At 42.8% G+C, this 18013-nt stretch overlaps 1 protein-coding gene across 2 annotated transcripts in view; it reads left to right on the top strand.

Moving 5' to 3' along the window:
- zgc:162698 (Transmembrane protein 87A-like) overlaps positions 1-12308 on the top strand; it is a 42823-nt gene extending 30515 nt beyond the window's left edge. For both annotated transcript variants that reach the window (XM_055663710.1, XM_055663709.1), the window contains exons 16-21: positions 1515-1618; positions 2825-2898; positions 5994-6055; positions 8551-8603; positions 9240-9270; positions 11878-12308. In XM_055663710.1, coding sequence (XP_055519685.1) covers positions 1515-1618; positions 2825-2898; positions 5994-6055; positions 8551-8603; positions 9240-9270; positions 11878-11919 — 366 coding nt within the window. In that variant the 3' untranslated portion in view covers positions 11920-12308. The remainder of the gene's footprint in view (positions 1-1514; positions 1619-2824; positions 2899-5993; positions 6056-8550; positions 8604-9239; positions 9271-11877) is intronic.
- The last annotated feature ends 5705 nt before the right edge of the window (positions 12309-18013 follow it).

Genomic DNA, 18013 nt, shown 5'->3' with positions numbered 1-18013 from the left:
ACAAGAACAGGCCATTCAACCCATCATGTCTGTGCTATGATGCCAGATTAACTAATTCCTCCCGCCTGCAATAGTGTGTATCTCTCTACTGGTCACCCTGTATGTTGGTATGTCTGTTGAAATGTGTCTTAAACATTGGTATTGTATCTACTTCTATCCCTCCTGGTAGCATGTTCCAGGCACCTACCGCTCTGTATACAAGAAAAACTCCTTTCAACATTTTCCCTCTCACTTGTACGTATCCCCCTGCCTATTTGTACTTGAAATTACCACTGGGGGAAATGGCTCTGCCTTATAATTGCATCTGCTTCGGTCAAGTTGCCCATCGTCCTCCATTACTCCTGAGAAAAAAAAGTCCAGGTTTGACCAATCCCTCCTTATGGCTAGTACTTTCCTATCCAAGAGGTATTCTGCCTTCTCCCCATATCCCTTGATTCCACTAACCCCTAGACTTCTATCTAACTCTCTTAAATCCATCCAAGGAATTCCACAAATTCACAACTCTTTCTCATCTCAGTCTTAAATGGCCTCCCCGTTATTCTAAGACTGTGTGGCCCCTGGTTCTGGACTCGCCCAACATCGGGAACATTTTTCCTGCATCTGGCTTGTCCAGTCCTTTTATAATTTTATATGTTTCTATAAGATCCCTACCCTCATCCTTCTAAACTCCAGTGAATACAAGCCTAGTCTTTTCAATCTTTCCTCGTATGACAGTCCCGCCATCCTAGGGATCAAACTCGTGAACCTACGCTGCACTGCCTCAATCACAAGGATGTCCTCCCTCCTGTTTCTTAACTTGTTTAGATCATGGATAATCTGTGTCTTTACCTTTTGCCTTAATTCTTCCACATTCCTTTAACCCATGTCTAAAGAAATCCTCCAGCTCAATATAGATATGATTAGTTGATCAACAAACTTATCATCTGTGTGGAGTTTGCACGTTTTTTGACCGAGCGGGTTGTCCCCTGGCCCTCTGTAAAATGGTCCCTAATGTGTAGGGAGAGGAGGAGAAAGTGGGATAGCATAGAACTGATGTGAACAGATAATCGGTGGTATGGGCCGAAGGGCCTATTTCCATGCTCAGTCTGTAAATAAAACTGTAACAGTGGTGATGGAAGAGGGACATTGTTGTTGTAGTGGTGGCTGCTGTTCTTCCGAACCCAGACTATGAAAAATATCAAGTAGCTGGTCATTCATCACGGTGACATCCATTGTTGCTTGTTGTATACAACGCAGCTCCCTAATAATTGCCAAATGTTTTTTCATGTTTTGAGACTCACAATGTGCTTTGATCTGGTATTTTGTTGGTTCACATGCTTGATCAATGGTGTTTTATCATGAATGTATTATTATTATTATTAATGTTTAGTGTTTTCTGAGTCATTCGTAACTGTCACTATGTCATGTTGTTACTTGTGGGCGGAGCACCAAGGCAAATTCCTTGTATGTGAATACTTGGCCAATAATAAACGCACTTACTTACTATGTAAATACATTTCTTTTCGTTGCACCAGGACTGGCGGGAGCTGTGGATAGAAGACGCATTTTGGCGGTTCCTTTTCTCGATTTTGCTGCTTGTCATAATGTTCTTGTGGAGACCCTCTGCAAATAACCAGAGGTAAGTTTTGTGTTGTTGGTGATATCCATGTTACCAGCATTACTGTCAGGGAAAAACACACATTTCCATTCCACCTGCTGTATAAAAGCTTTGTGTGCCTTCAAAATTATTTCCTCAAGTTGGTTTCCATTGGTTCTCCACTCCACCCAAGTTCCACGTAACGCTCTCGAAATTAGTCGAGTGGAATCACAGCTCAAGTGCACGCACGTTGGAATCATTTGTCATTACTTGAACTGGTACTCGGAGCAGCTCAGTGAAAATGGTACTACTTTCACTGTTGATGCATATTTGACAATAGACAATAGGTGCAGGAGGAGGCCATTCAGCCCTTCGAACCAGCACCGCCATTCAATGTGATCATGGCTGATCATCCCCAATCAGTACCCCCTTCTCCCCATATCCCCTGACTCCGCTATCTTTAAGAGCCCTATTTAGCTCTCTCTTGAAAGCATCCAGAGAACCTGCCTCCACAGCCCTCTGAGGCAGAGAACTCCACACTCGCAACTCACTGTGAGAAAAAGTGTTTCCTCGTCTCCGTTCTAAATGGCTTACTCCTTATTCTTAAACTGTGTGGCCCCTGGTTCTGGACTCCCCCAACATCGGGAACATGTTTCCTGCCTCTGGCGTGTCCAAGCCCTTAACAATCTTATATGTTTCAATAAGATCACATTTATCCACATTAAACTTCACCTGAGTTACTCCATCGTTTTGTGTCTATCTTCGATTTAATGCAGCACCTGCAGTTCCTTCTTCCAGGTTTTAGAAGTCATTTAATGTAGGTGTTCATTATCACAGGCTTTTGATAGAATAAATAAGAAGTAAGAGTTTCTGCCAGCAGGAAGGTTGGTAACCAGAGAGGACAGATTTGTGATACATTCAACAAAATAATCAGAAGGGAGATGTGAATTTATTTGCCTAAAGGCAGCATGAAACACTGCACAGAACTAAATGTAGTAAGAACGTTCAACAGGTAATTGAGTATATCAAAAGGAATAATTTACAGAACTTTGAGAAACAGCATGGGGGGAAAATGTTGAGAAGCTCTTTAGTGAGCTGGTATGGGCCGGCGATTTCAATGGTTCCATTCCCTGCCTTCGGGCATTTCCATTTTTATATGAATATTTGTTTTTAATGAGTGTTACCTAGAAGTTGCTCGTTAGTTATTCTGTGCTTCACGGTGACTGGTCACTGTCCTCTATTTTTCAGATATGCTTACTCTCCTTTGGTAGATGACATTGATGAGGAAGAAGAAGAGGAACAATTGATCAGTGAAGCTTTTGGTGAGTTTGGATGGTTCTTGTGACATGCATTAAAAAATATTCTCTTATTTACTCGACTCAGAGTATTGCAAAGCGCCTCATAAGTCGTTTTTGTGCAGGTGTAAGGCATTGTTGCTCAGATTGCAGTGGTGTGAAGCTGGCAATAGTGTGTTGTCCCTCTACCTCTAAGGAGTCAACTGATGTAGCAGACAGAGCAATTACTCAAACTAAAGTTTACATAGAAACATAGAAATTAGGTGCAGGAGTAGGCCATTCATGGCCTACTCCTGCACCTAATTTCTATGTTTCTATGTTTCTATTGTTTCTATTCGGCCTATATGTTAATAATATGTTTCTATTGTTTCTATTGCACCTAATTTCTATGTTTCTATTCGCCCCTTCGAGCCTGCACCGCCATTCAATATGATCATGGCTGATCATCCAACTCAGTATCCCGTACCTGCCTTCTCTCCATACCCTCTGATCCCCTTAGCCACAAGGGCCACATCTAACTCCCTCTTAAATATAGCCAATGAACTGGCCTCGACTACCCTCTGCGGCAGAGAGTTCCAGAGACTCACCACTCTCTGTGTGAAAAAAGTTCTTCTCATCTCGGTTTTAGAGGATTTCCCCCTTATCCTTAAGCTGTGACCCCTTGTCCTGGACTTCCCCAACATCGGGAGCAATCTTCCTGCATCTAGCCTGTCCAACCCCTTAAGAATTTTGTAAGTTTCTATAAGATCCCCTCTCATACTCTCCTAAATTCTAGAGAGTATAAACCAAGTCTATCCAGTCTTTCTTCATAAGACAGTCCTGACATCCCAGGAATCAGTCTGGTGAACCTTCTCTGTACTCCCTCTATGGCAATAATGTCCTTCCTCAGATTTGGAGACCAAAACTGTACGCAATACTCCAGGTGTGGTCTCACCAAGACCCTGTACAACTGCAGTAGAACCTCCCTGCTCCTATACTCAAATCCTTTTTGCTATGAAAGCTAACATACCATTCGCTTTCTTCACTGCCTGCTGCACACTGCATGCCTATTCACTGCCTGCTGCACCTGCATGCCTAATTATTAATACTTGGTTATTTAAAAATATACAGACATTGCATTAACCATTGAAGCTCTCAATGACTTTGCATTTAAGTCACTACCCTAGTTTGCATTTGCTACATTAAATATCAAAACTCATGAAAGGACACAAAGTGCTGGAGTAACTCTGCGGGTCAGGCAACATCTCTGGAGATCATAGGTCACGTCACAATAGACAATAGGTGCAGTAGTAGGCCATTCGGCCCATCGAGCCAGCACCGTCATTCAATGTGATCATGGCTGATCATCCCCAATCAGTACCCCGTTCCTGCCTTCTCCCCATATTCCCTGACTCCTATGTTTTTAAGAGCCCTATCTAGCTCATTCTTGAAAGGTTCCGGAGATCCTGCCTCCACCGCCCTCCGAGGTAGAGAATTCCACAGACTCACCACCCTCTGTGAGAAAAAGTGTTTCCTCATCTCCACTCTAAATGGCTTACCCCTTATTCTTAAACTGTGGCCCCTGGTTCTGGACTTCCCCCAACATCGGGAACATGTTCCTGCCTCTAGCGTGTCCAAACCCTTAACAATCTTATATGTTTCAATGAGATACCCTCTCATCCTTCTAAACTCCACAGAGTGTACAAGCCCAGCTGCTCCACTCTCTCACCTATCCACGTTCTTCAGAGATGCTGCCTGACCTGCTGTTACTGTGGAATGTTGTGCTCTTTCGTGTAAACCAGCATCTGCAGTTCCTTGTTACCACAACAAAACCCGTGACTTGGATACTGCCCATGGGCCCTTTGTCCATCTGGGTGACATTGATGTCATTACATATTCTTAGTGACAAAGCTTCATGTGTGTATATTTCCCCTTCCCACTCTTAATGACAGTTTCAAATTGTTATTTACTGAACCTGAAGCAGAGAAAATGCCCCCCCGATGTTTGTCAAAGTCTATTGCTGAGATAGAAATATGAAATTTATATTTTGTGCCCATCAAGAATACTTGAAACAGCTGAGTTTAGTTTTAAGTTTTAGCGATGCATCGTGGAAGCAGGCCCTTTGGCCCGTCATGTCCATGCTGGCCGCCGATCCGTACACTAGTTCTATGTTATCCCACTTTCACATCCTTGGGCCAATTTAAAGAAGCCAATTAACTGACATGTGAGGAAACCGGAGCACCCGGAGGAAACCCACACCATCGCAGAGAGAACGAACCGATCGCACCTGTAGTCTGGATCAAATCGGGGTCTTGACTGTGAGGCAGCAGCTGTACTGCTGACATCATTGGAGTGGCAGTGGTCACATCATTAGCAAGGAATAATAATTTAGTTAAAGTGTCAATGTTTGATCCTCAACCAGTATAGATTACTTGGTCATTATTCAATTGCCATCTGTAGCACCTTTGCTCTGGGTACATTGGCTGTCATGTTTTCTATGCTATAATGGTGTTGACACTTATAAACATAGAAACATAGAAATTAGGTGCAGGAGTAGGCCATTCGGCCCTTCGAGCCTGCACCGCCATTCAATATGATCATGGCTGATCATCCAACTCAGTATCCCGTACCTGCCTTCTCTCCATACCCTCTGATCCCCTTAGCCACAAGGGCCACATCTAACTCCCTCTTAAATATAGCCAATGAACTGTGGCCTCAACTACCCTCTGTGGCAGAGAGTTCCAGAGATTCACCACTCTCTGTGTGAAAAAATAAAGTATTAAAACTGAAAGTTGATGTAATAGTGTAAAACCCTCTTTATTGTACATTTATATTCATGAAACAATTACTGCACTAAATAAAATAATTAATAGATGCATTAAAAAAAACTAACAATATTGTCAGATTATGTGCTTGGGATGATTGGTCTATTGGTCTATTATTACTGGAGAGTTATTCACGCGTGCAAAGTACAAATGCATAGTGACATTATTTTCTTATAAACAGTTATTCAACTCGGGTAGCTTTAAAAAAAAAAGTAGAAGTATTAGGTAATGCATTTATGCAATGGGAATGCAGTTTTATTCTCTGAGCTGTGTACCTCAAATTCTCTAAGGCCACTGATATTAATATACTTTCTGCAGAGGGAATGAAGATCAGAACAATAAAATCCGAGTCTAATGGCACAGTCAAATCCAACAGAATGGTGAGTGTTCATACACGCAGGTTTGGTTTTCACTATTATCATGCAGACTGTTTACTAATTCCAGTAAAACTCTGATAATCCACTATTCAGAAGCCTCTATGGTTTGACATCTGGCTCACCAGGTAACGTTTGCCGAGATTCCATTCCACGTGCTGTGATTCCGTGGTTCCCATATTTCCCTGTCAACTTGAAGATAGACCCAAAATGTTGGAGTAACTCAGCGGGATAGGCAGCATCTCCGGATAGAAGGAATGGGTGACGTTTCGGGTCGAGACCCTTCAGTCTGAAGAAGGGTCTTGACCCGAAACATCTCCCATTCATTCTATCCGGAGATGCCGCCTGTCCCGCTGAGTTACTCCAGCATTTTGTGTCTATCTTCAGTTTAAACCAGCATCTGCAGTTCCTTCCTACACATTCCATGTCAACTTGTTGGTCACTGCTTCCTGCACAGGTGGTCAGGGTCCGATTTCCCACCCTCCCTTTAAACTTGTTCAAGAAGGAACTGCAGATGCTGGAAAATCGAAGGTAGACAAAATTGCTGGAGAAACTCAGCAGGTGAGGCAGCATCCATGGAGCAAAGGAAAGGAAATAGGCAAAGTTCGGGGCAAAACTTTAAACTTACTTGGATCATTGTGTAATATATCATAAAACTGCATAATATCTAAAAAAAACAAGCAAATATTTGTTGTTATAACATGTATAAGCTCATCAAACGTGATGCAAATGCCAATTTCTTAGAAAATTAAAAATGACTTAAAATAGTCAAGATAATTTATTTTGATATTATCTAACTATATAACATATTAATAGGAATATTATCCAGTAAATGTAAGCCTATGTTAGACTGCTTCTACCAAAATCACAACCACGCTAGATTATTTGAGTTGTACTGTATTTAGCTTTTGAGTTTTGGTTGCTAACCTTTGATTTTCATTACATTGGCTATGTATGTTGAATTAACTTCAGCTCTTAGTGTGGCTTATTTTTTTGGGGTTTCGGAAGTCTCGTGTCAGGAATGCCAAGAATGTGGTCTGCCTGTTGGAGCCAACTGAGTGAAATCAGAGCCTCAAAGTCAGGGGTGTTGGCATGGGAATGATTGCTGACATGGATTCACTTATACTGCCAGTGGATTTGGAAGATTTTGCAGAGGCAATGCTGGTGCTACGTTTACAGTGCTTTTAGGTGATCTGTACATATACTATCACTCTGAAATATACAAAGAATGCGAGCTGGGCAGATTGAGTATGCACTTGATATTCAGTCATCTCCTCAAATTGCAAAGGCTGTCTAAATGCGCAATAGGTGATGGCGATCTTCTGCAATGTTACTTTATAGGAGCAGAATTAGGCCGTTCGGCCCATCAAGTCTACTCATGGCTGATCTATCTTTCCCTCTCAACCCCATTCTCCTGCCTTCTCCCCGTAACCCCTGACACCCGTACTAATCAAGAATCTATCTATCTCTACCGTAAACAATATCCATTGACGGCCTCCACAGCCTTCTGTGGCAAAGAATCCCACAGATTCACCACCCTCTGACTAAAGAAATACCTGCTCGTCACCTTTCTAAAGATACGTCCTTCTATTCTGAGGCTGTGGCCTCTGGTCCTCGACTATTCCACTAGTGGAAATAACCTCTCCACATCCGTGCTATCCAGGCCTTTGTCTCTATCTGCCTTTGAGAGAGGGCACTGAAATAGAAGATGTCTTCCACGTACTTGTTATGGACCGTTATTGTTGGAGTTATTGTTGTGCAGCAGGGAGCTGAGTTGTGGAGGTAGTGCAAGTGATAGTGCAGGTTGAGAGAGGACCTTCCTTTTGTAGTTAAGTGTAAGGCTCATTCTCTTGATCAAGTCAATGATTACAAGTCTGAAGAAAGGTCTCGACCCGAAACGTCACCTATTCCTTTGCTCCATAGATGCTGCCTCACCCTCCAGCAATTTTGTCTACCAATTTTTGTCTACTTAGCGCTCATTCTCCAGACGTGTACTCACACAAGCAGCGTCTGAATTCTAAAAACACACAAAGAGCTGGAGGAACTCAGTGGGTCTGGTAGCATTTGCAGAGGGAGTGAACAGGCAATGTTTCTGGTTGGGTCCTTGTTTCAAACTCTGTCGGGACCTTTCTCTGGACCAGCTGAGTTCCTCCAGCACTTGGCGTGTCGCCCATCATTCCAGTATCTACAGCCTCTTGTGTCTCCATCATCTGAATCCTGCAACTTGGTGACGGAGCTTGGAGTGTCCTTCGTTCCAGAGTGGTGGCAGTTTACGGGGAAACATTTCCCCATTTGACTTTACCTCTGTTGTACTCCAGCAGGAGGTGTGTTGGGGTGAGGGGCAGCATTGTGGAGAGAAAGATCGTGGGAAGTGTTGGGGCAACGATGGAAGCCTGCGCTAACAGAGAAGCTTTATGTCTGAACTCTTGGCACCTTTGCTTTTACACCCTTCTCCCTTTTTAAATATCTGAGCCTTAATGCGCATGCTTGCTGTTCCACAGGATGAAGACCTCAAATGGGTTGAAGAGAATATCCCATCGTCACTAACTGATGTGTAAGTTTCTCTAAATTGACAGAACAATGGCAGCATAGTCATAGATTAATACAGTGTGAAGCAGGCCGTCCGGCCCAACTTGCCCACACTGGCCAACAATGTCCCAGCTACACTAGCCCCACTTGCGTGGGTTTGGTCCATATCCCTCCAATCTTATCCTATCCATGTACCTGTCCAACTGTTTCTTAAACATCTTCCATTTTGGAGCATTATAATATTTTGGATTTTCCAATTTCAGTGTTTTAATGATCTTATTAAAGTATGAGGCATTATGGCTTTCAGGATCGCCACTCTCACCTCTGGGCCAGGTTGTGTATTTAACATCTCAATAGCACATCAAGGCTGATGTACTCAGAATCAGAGATTCATACAGTATGGAAGCGGGCCCTTCGGCCCAACTTGCCCATGCTGACCGAGATGCCCATTAGACTGGCCGGGCTACCAGCTCTCGATTACTGTATAGAGCTCACAAGATCCAAACAATGGCAATGTTTTAAAAAATATATATGTTGTATGTGATTTAATTTTGAATTTGATGAATGCAACCTTTAACTAAATAACTTGCACTTCCTTGCTTGAAGCACAGTGTTATAATGCAATGACATTCCTTTTTAATTGTGTTTATTGTTTTTCCAGAGCACTGCCAACCCTGTTGGATTCAGACGAGGTAATATTACTACATTTTACAACTCGCCGTTTAGGCTGTAAATTGTTCTAGATGGAGCTCTTGTCCAGCAGCTGTATGCCATATTCTCTCAAGCTCAGCAAGTTTGGAAAGGTGCTTTGTGTCTGTGTCGATATCCTGCAATGTCCACTTTTGACCAAGAGCCAAGACGTGTACCGAAACACTGTGGGCAGTGGGCACGTGCTATAGACCTGCACGGGAAGGTAGACGCTCCCGCTCCCTCGAGTCTCGGGCAGATGGGTCTCGTCAGCCTGGGAAGGCAGTCCATCTAGGAGAGGGAAAACTCTGATTTAAAACCTCCACTGCCTTGTGGCCATATCCAGTCATGGAAAAGGCTCCTGGAGAAAATCTGGAGTTGGACCCCCTAAGGCAGTTTGTCGTTGTCTACAACCTCGCTCTGGCAGCTCCTGCGATGGCACTGGTGCCAAACTGTAACGGCCCTGCTGTTCCTTTGGATCGATCAGCGACGTGGAGAGGGGGGGCGTGCTGCATGGGCAACAGCCTGTCCTCCATATGACAGCGATCGCCCAGGCTTGCATCCACCCGACCAGGATGCATCACCCATGGTCAGTCATGACCGAGATGGGCCTAGTACTACCGGAACAGAACAATGAAATTCTTACTTGCAACAACACAACAGGATTTTAAACATGGTTCTCAATAGATAGAAACATAGAAATTAGGTGCAGGAGTAGGCCATTCGGCCCTTCGAGCCTGCACCGCCATTCAATATGATCATGGCTGATCATCCAACTCAGTATCCCGTACCTGCCTTCTCTCCATACCCCCTGATCCCCTTAGCCACAAGGGCCACATCTAACTCCCTCTTCAATATAGCCAATGAACTGGCCTCAACTACCCTCTGTGGCAGAGAGTTCCAGAGATTCATCACTCTCTGTGTGAAAAATGTTCTTCTCATCTCGGTTGATGATATAATAAACAATGATATAATAAACAATGAAGAGCAGGCTAGGGAGTTGTAAAGGGAATAATCCAATCTAGAATATTCTATTCATTGTTCTAGAATATTCTATTCAGTCTAATGCCAGTACCTTTACACTGGAGAAACCACAGACAGATTGGATGTAGACAAAAATGCTGGAGAAACTCAGCGGGTGAGGCCGCATCTATGGAACAAAGGAAATGGGTGATGTTTCGGGTCAAGACCCTTCTTCAGACTGATGTGGGGGTGGGGGGAGGGGGCGGGAAGTAGAAAGGAAGAGGCCAAGTGGCCCATCAAGTCTACTCCACCATTCAATCATGGCTGATCTATCTCTCCCTCCTAACCTGATTCTCCTGCCTTCTCCCCATAACCCCTGACACCGTACTAATCCAGAATCTACCTATCTCTGTCGTAAAAATATCCCTTGACTTGGCCTCAGCAGCCTTCTGTTGCAATGAATTCCACAGATTCACCACCCTCTGACTAAAAATAGCGGCTCTGATTTTCTCCCTGCCTGGCATGCTGGGCATTGCCCATTGCTCTGCTATTAGCAACACCACAGAGGTAAAGAACCATCCATTGACCCATTTCAATAGATTGTTCATCTCCACAGTAACTGGCTACATCCTGTCACATGTATACACTGTATCCTAGTCATTCTTCTTGCCACCATCTTCTCTGCAAACTAAAACTAGATTTATTTCTTAGTATCATCGTCATGCAGGACAGAATCAGGCCCATGGCCCAACCTGCCCATGCAGACCAAGATGTCCCATTTACATTCCTCCCACCTGCCCTCTTTTTTCCCACATCCCTCCAAACCTTTCTTATCCATGTATCTGTCCAAATGTCTTTTAAATGCTGTTGTAATACCTGCCTCAACTACCTCCTCTGGCAGCTCGTTCCATTTACCCACCACCCTCTGTGTGGAAAAAGGTGCCCCTCGAGTTCCTATTAAATGTTTTCCCCTCTCCCCTTAAACCCATGTCCCCTTGTTTCTGATTGCCCCTACTCTGGGTGACACTGCATTCTTTCCTAGTCCTAATGAAGTGTCTTTGGCCTGAAACATTCTCTTGCCTCCTGTGTTTCCTGGCCTGCTGAGTGTTGCCAGCATTTTCTGTTTATATATCAAATGTCCTGTATTTAGTTTAGTTTAGAGTTAATTTTTGAGATGCAGCGTGGAAACAGGCCCAACGGCCCACTGAGTCCGGGCTGACCAAGGCACACCAACACTATCCTCGGGATAATGAACAATTATGGCAAGCCAGTTAACCTACAAACCTGTACGTCCTTGGAGTGTGGGAGGAAACCGGAGCTCCTGGAGAAAACCCACGCAGGTCACGGGGAGAACGTACAAACTCCGTACAGAAGCATCCATAGTCACGATCGAACCCGGGTCTCTGGCGCTGTGAGGCCGCAACTCTACCGCTGCGCTGTTTTATGGGTTTTTTCTAATCTTCACCAGGTGGAATTAATTGAAATATTGCATGATGGATTTTTGTGTTAAATCGTGTTCATTGTGTGTTTTGTTGCTTTTTTTCTGCCATGACTGCAAGGTACGCAGTTTTGTTCAAACTACTGTTTGAATGACAATAAAGGAAATTCCAATTTATTACATAATTACACTTTTGTCTCTCTTGTTTCAGGAAATAATGAACACCAAATTTGAGATCTCCAAAATGGAATAATTGCTTGGAAGTATGTTACAGACGTTGAATTACCTTGCAATCTGAAAACTAATGGAATGGATTTGACATTTGGACACTTTTTTATAAAATGCAGAAGAAAAAAAAGAATGTGCAAAACATTCTTCGTGATGTGACCTTTTGCAATAGCTTTAACGCTATTTTATGTTAGAAGCTTTCACCGATCACATTATTGAATGGACATTTTAAACCTGCGACTTTTCCCCTTGTGAAATTGTTTGAACTCTATGGAATGCCACCAGCACCGTGCAAAGGGGAAGAGGGGGTGTTGTTGGTAAGGACAAGACTCAAATTAGAACTAAACAAAGCAGTCGAAATGCCATTTTATCAACACTTGGGCAATGTAAAATAAACTGCACACAGATAAAGAAGGGTTGTCGGGCTGAGTATTTGTAAGATATAAGACATCCCTGCCTGACCAAAATAATTTTAAATCTTAATTTAAGACATAGTAGTAACGAAGGCCAGCCACTTTAGTAGTGGTTCTAAAACTAATGGTTAGGAGTTATCTTTCCTCCATCTTAACACTAAAAAAAGTAGCTAAATGGTTTGCTATTGAGTTGTTCCTAACGTGAAACTTTAAATATATTTGCATTTTTCAATCTGTATTTTTGCCCAAAGGAAAAACTGAGCTGATTGGTTTTTTTTTTCTTAAAGCCGTGTTATACGTTGTGGCTTTAATCGAAGCCCGCAGCATCATGGTGTGTGTGCCACAACATGCCGTGCCCTTGTAAAGCAACCCGTCATCTGGCTTCTCCAGAGATGCTGCCTGACCGGCTGAGTTACTCCAGCATTTAGTTTCTATCTTTGGCATAAACCAGAATCTGCACTTCCTTTGTATTCCACAATCTGGCTTACTGTGTAAAATGGTGGGACGGGAGTTGAGGGTGAAGAAGAGTAGAATATGTAGTAAGTTAACAACTGTAATAAATAGTTTTGCTCATCCTTGCATTACATTGGGGCCCCATAGTGCCACGTATTTTTCAATATCACGATGAATTTTGTGCATTTTGAAATTCTCCCAAATGGATTCTGAGGGAGGCAGCCTTGATCGTGTGTGAGAGTGTCTCTTGCAGATGCAGCCACACGTGCAATGTTTAAGATCATGTGCCTGGAGTCTTAAGTTCGCAGTCCGACTGGCATTTTGAAATATTTCCTGTATAGGGAATCCTCCAGGGCACTTGTGAGAGGGGTGGGGAAGGATAAAAAATAATGACAGCTGAGAAATTATTTTTTGAACTCACCCTAGAAATCCCAGCGTGTCGTTTTGGTGGCTTTGATGTTCCAACCCAGCGCTGAGTTGGGAAGGATCAGAGTTGCCGATGATTCTGAGAACCGAACTCTGTTGTTGAGTCCAGAAACATGCTCGCTAAATTGGCCATGTTGTTGAATAGCTGGCCACACAGCATGAATGATAACAATGTGATGGACCTCAAATATTCCATTTGGATCTGCAACCCAGTTAAATTCGCCCTGTGAACATTTAGTTTATTTTTTAATTGAATTTCTGTACAAAAAAAAAAGGTCACTATAACTTTGCCATGTAAAGTTATTCACCACTTTGTTTAAGACAGCTTTAAATTATTATTAAATACTTTTTTTTAGATCTCGTAAGATTTTAAAGAACTGTACTAGTTGTCCAACAGGACTTGTGATGAGGATGGGTTCAGGTCTTGATGCTCCGAGCCTTGAATTGTAAGCATGACCCTTATAGGGATCTGTAGGTTAGCTTTGGCTGAGATTAGCCTGGTTTCTTCCAAACAAGCTGTAGCTTGTCCATAATTAGATTTGTAAGGAAGTTTGTTGTCTAGCTAGAGACTTAGTGTAGAGTTGGCAGTACGACTCTTCCATACCCACTTGTATGTTCCTCTCTGTGACGATTTCTTGACGTGAATTTCAAAGCCTGAATTGGACCTGGTTTGGTCTGGATGTTCTGAATGTTGAAACGGTTCTGTGGTTGTCACCATTATCCCTATTCCACAACTCTATCTGTATATGCTGCTTACCGAGCGTTTATATAAGGTGCGTGTATGTTAACATCGATTGTGCTCTGTAAAGGTGCTATAAGCAGATCTATACAACGTTTGTGAATATCAAATAAATCCTGATGTTTTCTGCTTTTGAAAGTAATGAAACTTTTAAGCAGATCTCGTAAGATTTTAAAGAACTGTACTAGTTAACAGGACTTGTGATAGGATGGGTTCAGGTCTTGATGCTCGAGCCTTGAATTGTAAGCATGACCCTTATAGGGATCTGTAGGTTAGCTTTGGCTGAGATTAGCCTGGTTTCTTCCAAACAAGCTGTAGCTTGTCCATAATTAGATTTGTAAGGAAGTTTGTTGTCTAGCTAGAGACTTAGTGTGGAGTTGGCAGTACGACTCTTCCATACCCACTTGTATGTTCCTCTCTGTGACGATTTCTTGACGTGAATTTCAAAGCCTGAATTGGACCTGGTTTGGTCTGGATGTTCTGAATGTTGAAACGGTTCTGTGATTGTCACCATTATCCCTATTCCACAACTCTATCTGTATATGCTGCTTTCGGGCGTTTATATAAGGTGCGTGTATGTTAACATCGATTGTGCTCTGTAAAGGTGCTATAAGCAGATCTATACAACGTTTGTGAATATCAAATAAATCCTATTTGGTAAAAGGCTTTTGAAAGAATCTGCAATTGTAGCTCAATTTTGCATGGCTGTGAGATGCAATTCAGGCTTGTTTCATTATTTTGTGTGCAGCTGTCTGTAAACTTTTTATCTGGTTCATCTCCTCACTTTCTACAGGCTCTGGTCAGGACTTGTATCGGTGAATAGTAACGACTTGTAGGTAGACAAAAATGCTGGTGAAACTCAGCGGGTGCGGCAGCATCTATGGAGCGAAGGAAATAGGCAACGTTTCGTCCCGAAACGTTGCCTATTTCCTTCGCTCCATAGATGCTGCCGCACCCGCTGAGTTTCTCCAGTATTTTTGCCCACCTTCGATTTTCCAGCATCTGCAGTTCCCTCTTGAGTAACAACTTGTAAATAGTCACAGGTGTTTTTGCACACCCTCTATTCACCCACCCACTTACACCCCATCTAGAGATAGTGAGCTGGCAAACTAACCTACCGACCAAGATGCCCCATCCACACCTCAGATGGTCCTTGGATACATAATTGAGCAGAGAAGCAGCAACATTTCTTTCTGAACTTGTGAGAGAAATGATTGAGCAATTCCAGATTAATTTAGTTTAGACATACAGGCCCACCGAGTCAGTGTCGACCAGTAAACACTACCCCTGCACACTAACACCATCCTACACACACACTAGGGACAATTTACACTTATACCAAGCCAATTAACCTACACACCAATACGTCTGGAGTGTGGGAGGAAACCCGACATCCTGGAGAAAACCACACGGGTCACGGGAAGAACGTGCAAACTCAATAGACAATAGGTGCAGGCGTAGGCCATTCAGCCCTTCGAGCCAGCACCGCCATTCAATGTGATCATGGCTGATCACCCCCAATCAGTACCCCGTTCCTGCCTTCTCCCCATATCCCCCGACTCCGCTATAGAATCCTATCTAGCTCTCTCTTGAAAGCATCCACAGAACCTGCCTCCACCGGCCCTCTGAGGCAGGGACTCCATATAGACAAGCACCCATTGTCAGGATGGAACCCGGATCTCTGGTGCTATCAGGCAGGAACTCTCCTGCTGAGTCACCGTGCCGTGATGTCACCTGTGAACTCCGCACTTTCACCCCCCCCCCCAATGTGTTGCATAACATCAAACGTTACAGAAGCCTGCACCTTCAATCCCATTTGAATGAATACACTTCTGGTGGCACAGCTATTGAGCTGCTCAAGTCAGCACCAGTGACCCAGGTTTAATCCCCACCTAGGATGCTGTTGATGAGGTTGTGGTGAGAGAATTTGAATAGATAGAGAGTGAGTACACTGAGTCTTTTACTCAGTAGGGGAATCAAGGACCAGAGGACATCAGTTTGAGGTGAGAGGGAAAGATTTAATGGGAATCTTGAGGGGCGACATTTTCACACAGTGCGGTGTTTGTATGGAACAAGCTGCCAGAGGAGGTAATTGAGGCTGGTACTATAACAACTCCAAAAGACATTCGGACAGGTACATGGATAGGAAAGGTTTAGAGGGATGTGGAACTAGTGTAGATGGGGCATCTTGGTTGGTATGGACAAGTTTGGCCGAAGGGCCTGTTTCCGTACTGTACAACTGGCATAAGAATGGAAATAATGTTGGGTTAGTGCAGATTGATAGTTAATGATCGACACAGACTCGGAGGGCTGAAGGGCGTGTTTCCATGCTGTAGGTTTTGTAATTGAGAGCAGAAATAATGAATGGGTCAGCATTGTACATTGTGTATAACCAGTTAGTTTCAGTATTTGTTATTGTTTTGACTTTGATTCCTTCCATAAGTGGAGGAAAATTATTTTTGTTGCTGCCAATGTTTACAGTGCTGGGATCTTAAAGGGCCTGTCCCCAACTACCCACCATTTTTTTTTTTTTTTTTTTTTTTTTTTTTTTTTTTTTTTTTTTTATCTTTTTTTTTTTTTTTTTTTTTTGTTTTTTTTTTTGTTTTTTTTTTTTTTTTTTTTTTTTTTTTTTTTTTTTGTTTTTTTTTTTTTTTTTTTTTTTTGTTTTTTTTTTTTTTTTTTTTTTTTTTTTTTGTTTTTTTTTTTTTTTTTTTTGTTTTTTTTTTTTTTTTTTTTTTTTTTTTTTTTTTTTTTTTTTTTTTTTTTTTTTTTTTTTTTTTTTTTTTTTTTTTTCCCCCGGCAACTTGCCGGCACCCGTCATAGTCTCAGCAGGTTGCCGTAAATTTTCAACATGTTGAAAATCCAGCAGCGACCAGAAAAAGGTACGACTCTTTGGGCGACTACTCACCACCAAACAGATAAGTACCAGACGCGTAAGTGGGACATGTCAATAAAACTTATTGAGCATCTAACTTAATGCAAATATACTATATAGATTTTAAAATAGTGCTGCAGGTTTTTGTTTCAAAGTGAATTCCCTTAATACCTGCACCCTGCAGTGCTTGTTAGAAACATAGAAAATAGGTGCAGGAGTAGACCATTTGGCCCTTCGAGCCTGCACCACCATTCAATATGATCATGGCTGATCATCCAACTCAGTATCCCGTACCTGCCTTCTCTCCATACCCCCTGATTCCTTTAGCCACAAGGGCCACATCTAACTCCCTCTTAAATATAGCCAATGAACTGTGGTCTCAACTACCTTCTGTGGCAGAGAATTCCACAGATTCACCACTCTCTGTGTGAAAAATGTTTTTCTCATCTCGGTCCTAAAAGATTTCCCCCTTATCCTTAAACTGTGACCCCTGGTTCTGGACTTCCCCAACGTCGGGAACAATCTTCCTGCATCTAGCCTGTCCAACCCCTTAAGAATTTTGTAAGTTTCTATAAGATCCCCCCCCCCCTCAATCTTCGAAATTCTAGCGAGTACAAGCTGAGTCTATCCAGTCTTTCTTCATATGAAAGTCCTGACATCCCAGGAATCAGCCTGGTGAACCTTCTCTGTACTCCCTCTATGGCAAGAATGTCTTTCCTCAGATTTGGAGACCAAAACTGTACCCAATATTCCAGGTGTGGTCTCACCAAGACCCTATACAACTGCAGTAGAACCTCCCTGCTCCTATACTCAAATCCTTTTGCTATGAATGCTAACATACCATTCGATTTCTTCACTGCCTGCTGCACCTGCATGCCTACTTTCAATGACTGGTGTACCATGACACCCAGGTCTCGTTGCATCTCCCCTTTTCCTAATGGGCCACAATTCAGACTTGTTGCTTGTCTGGTGCAGAATTGAGGTTTGATTTTAAGCTTTGTTTAATTTACTTTGAGTTGAATGTTTAAATGGCCACACGTAGTTACAGCTGTTCGCTGTTCAGCTGAAGCAGAGCAGTTTAGATCATTTTGCATGTGTATTTTGCATGCGTGGAATTTGCAGGCAAGCGTTAGGGCACATTATTATAGCTGCTGTTCTCTCCCCCTAGATAAAAGATTTAAGCTGCTCCAGTCTTTTTATACAAAGTTTGTAT

This window comes from Leucoraja erinacea, chromosome 38, assembly GCF_028641065.1.
Source record: "Leucoraja erinacea ecotype New England chromosome 38, Leri_hhj_1, whole genome shotgun sequence".
Taxonomy (NCBI): domain Eukaryota; kingdom Metazoa; phylum Chordata; class Chondrichthyes; order Rajiformes; family Rajidae; genus Leucoraja; species Leucoraja erinaceus.
This window is presented reverse-complemented; position numbering and strand designations above follow the sequence as displayed.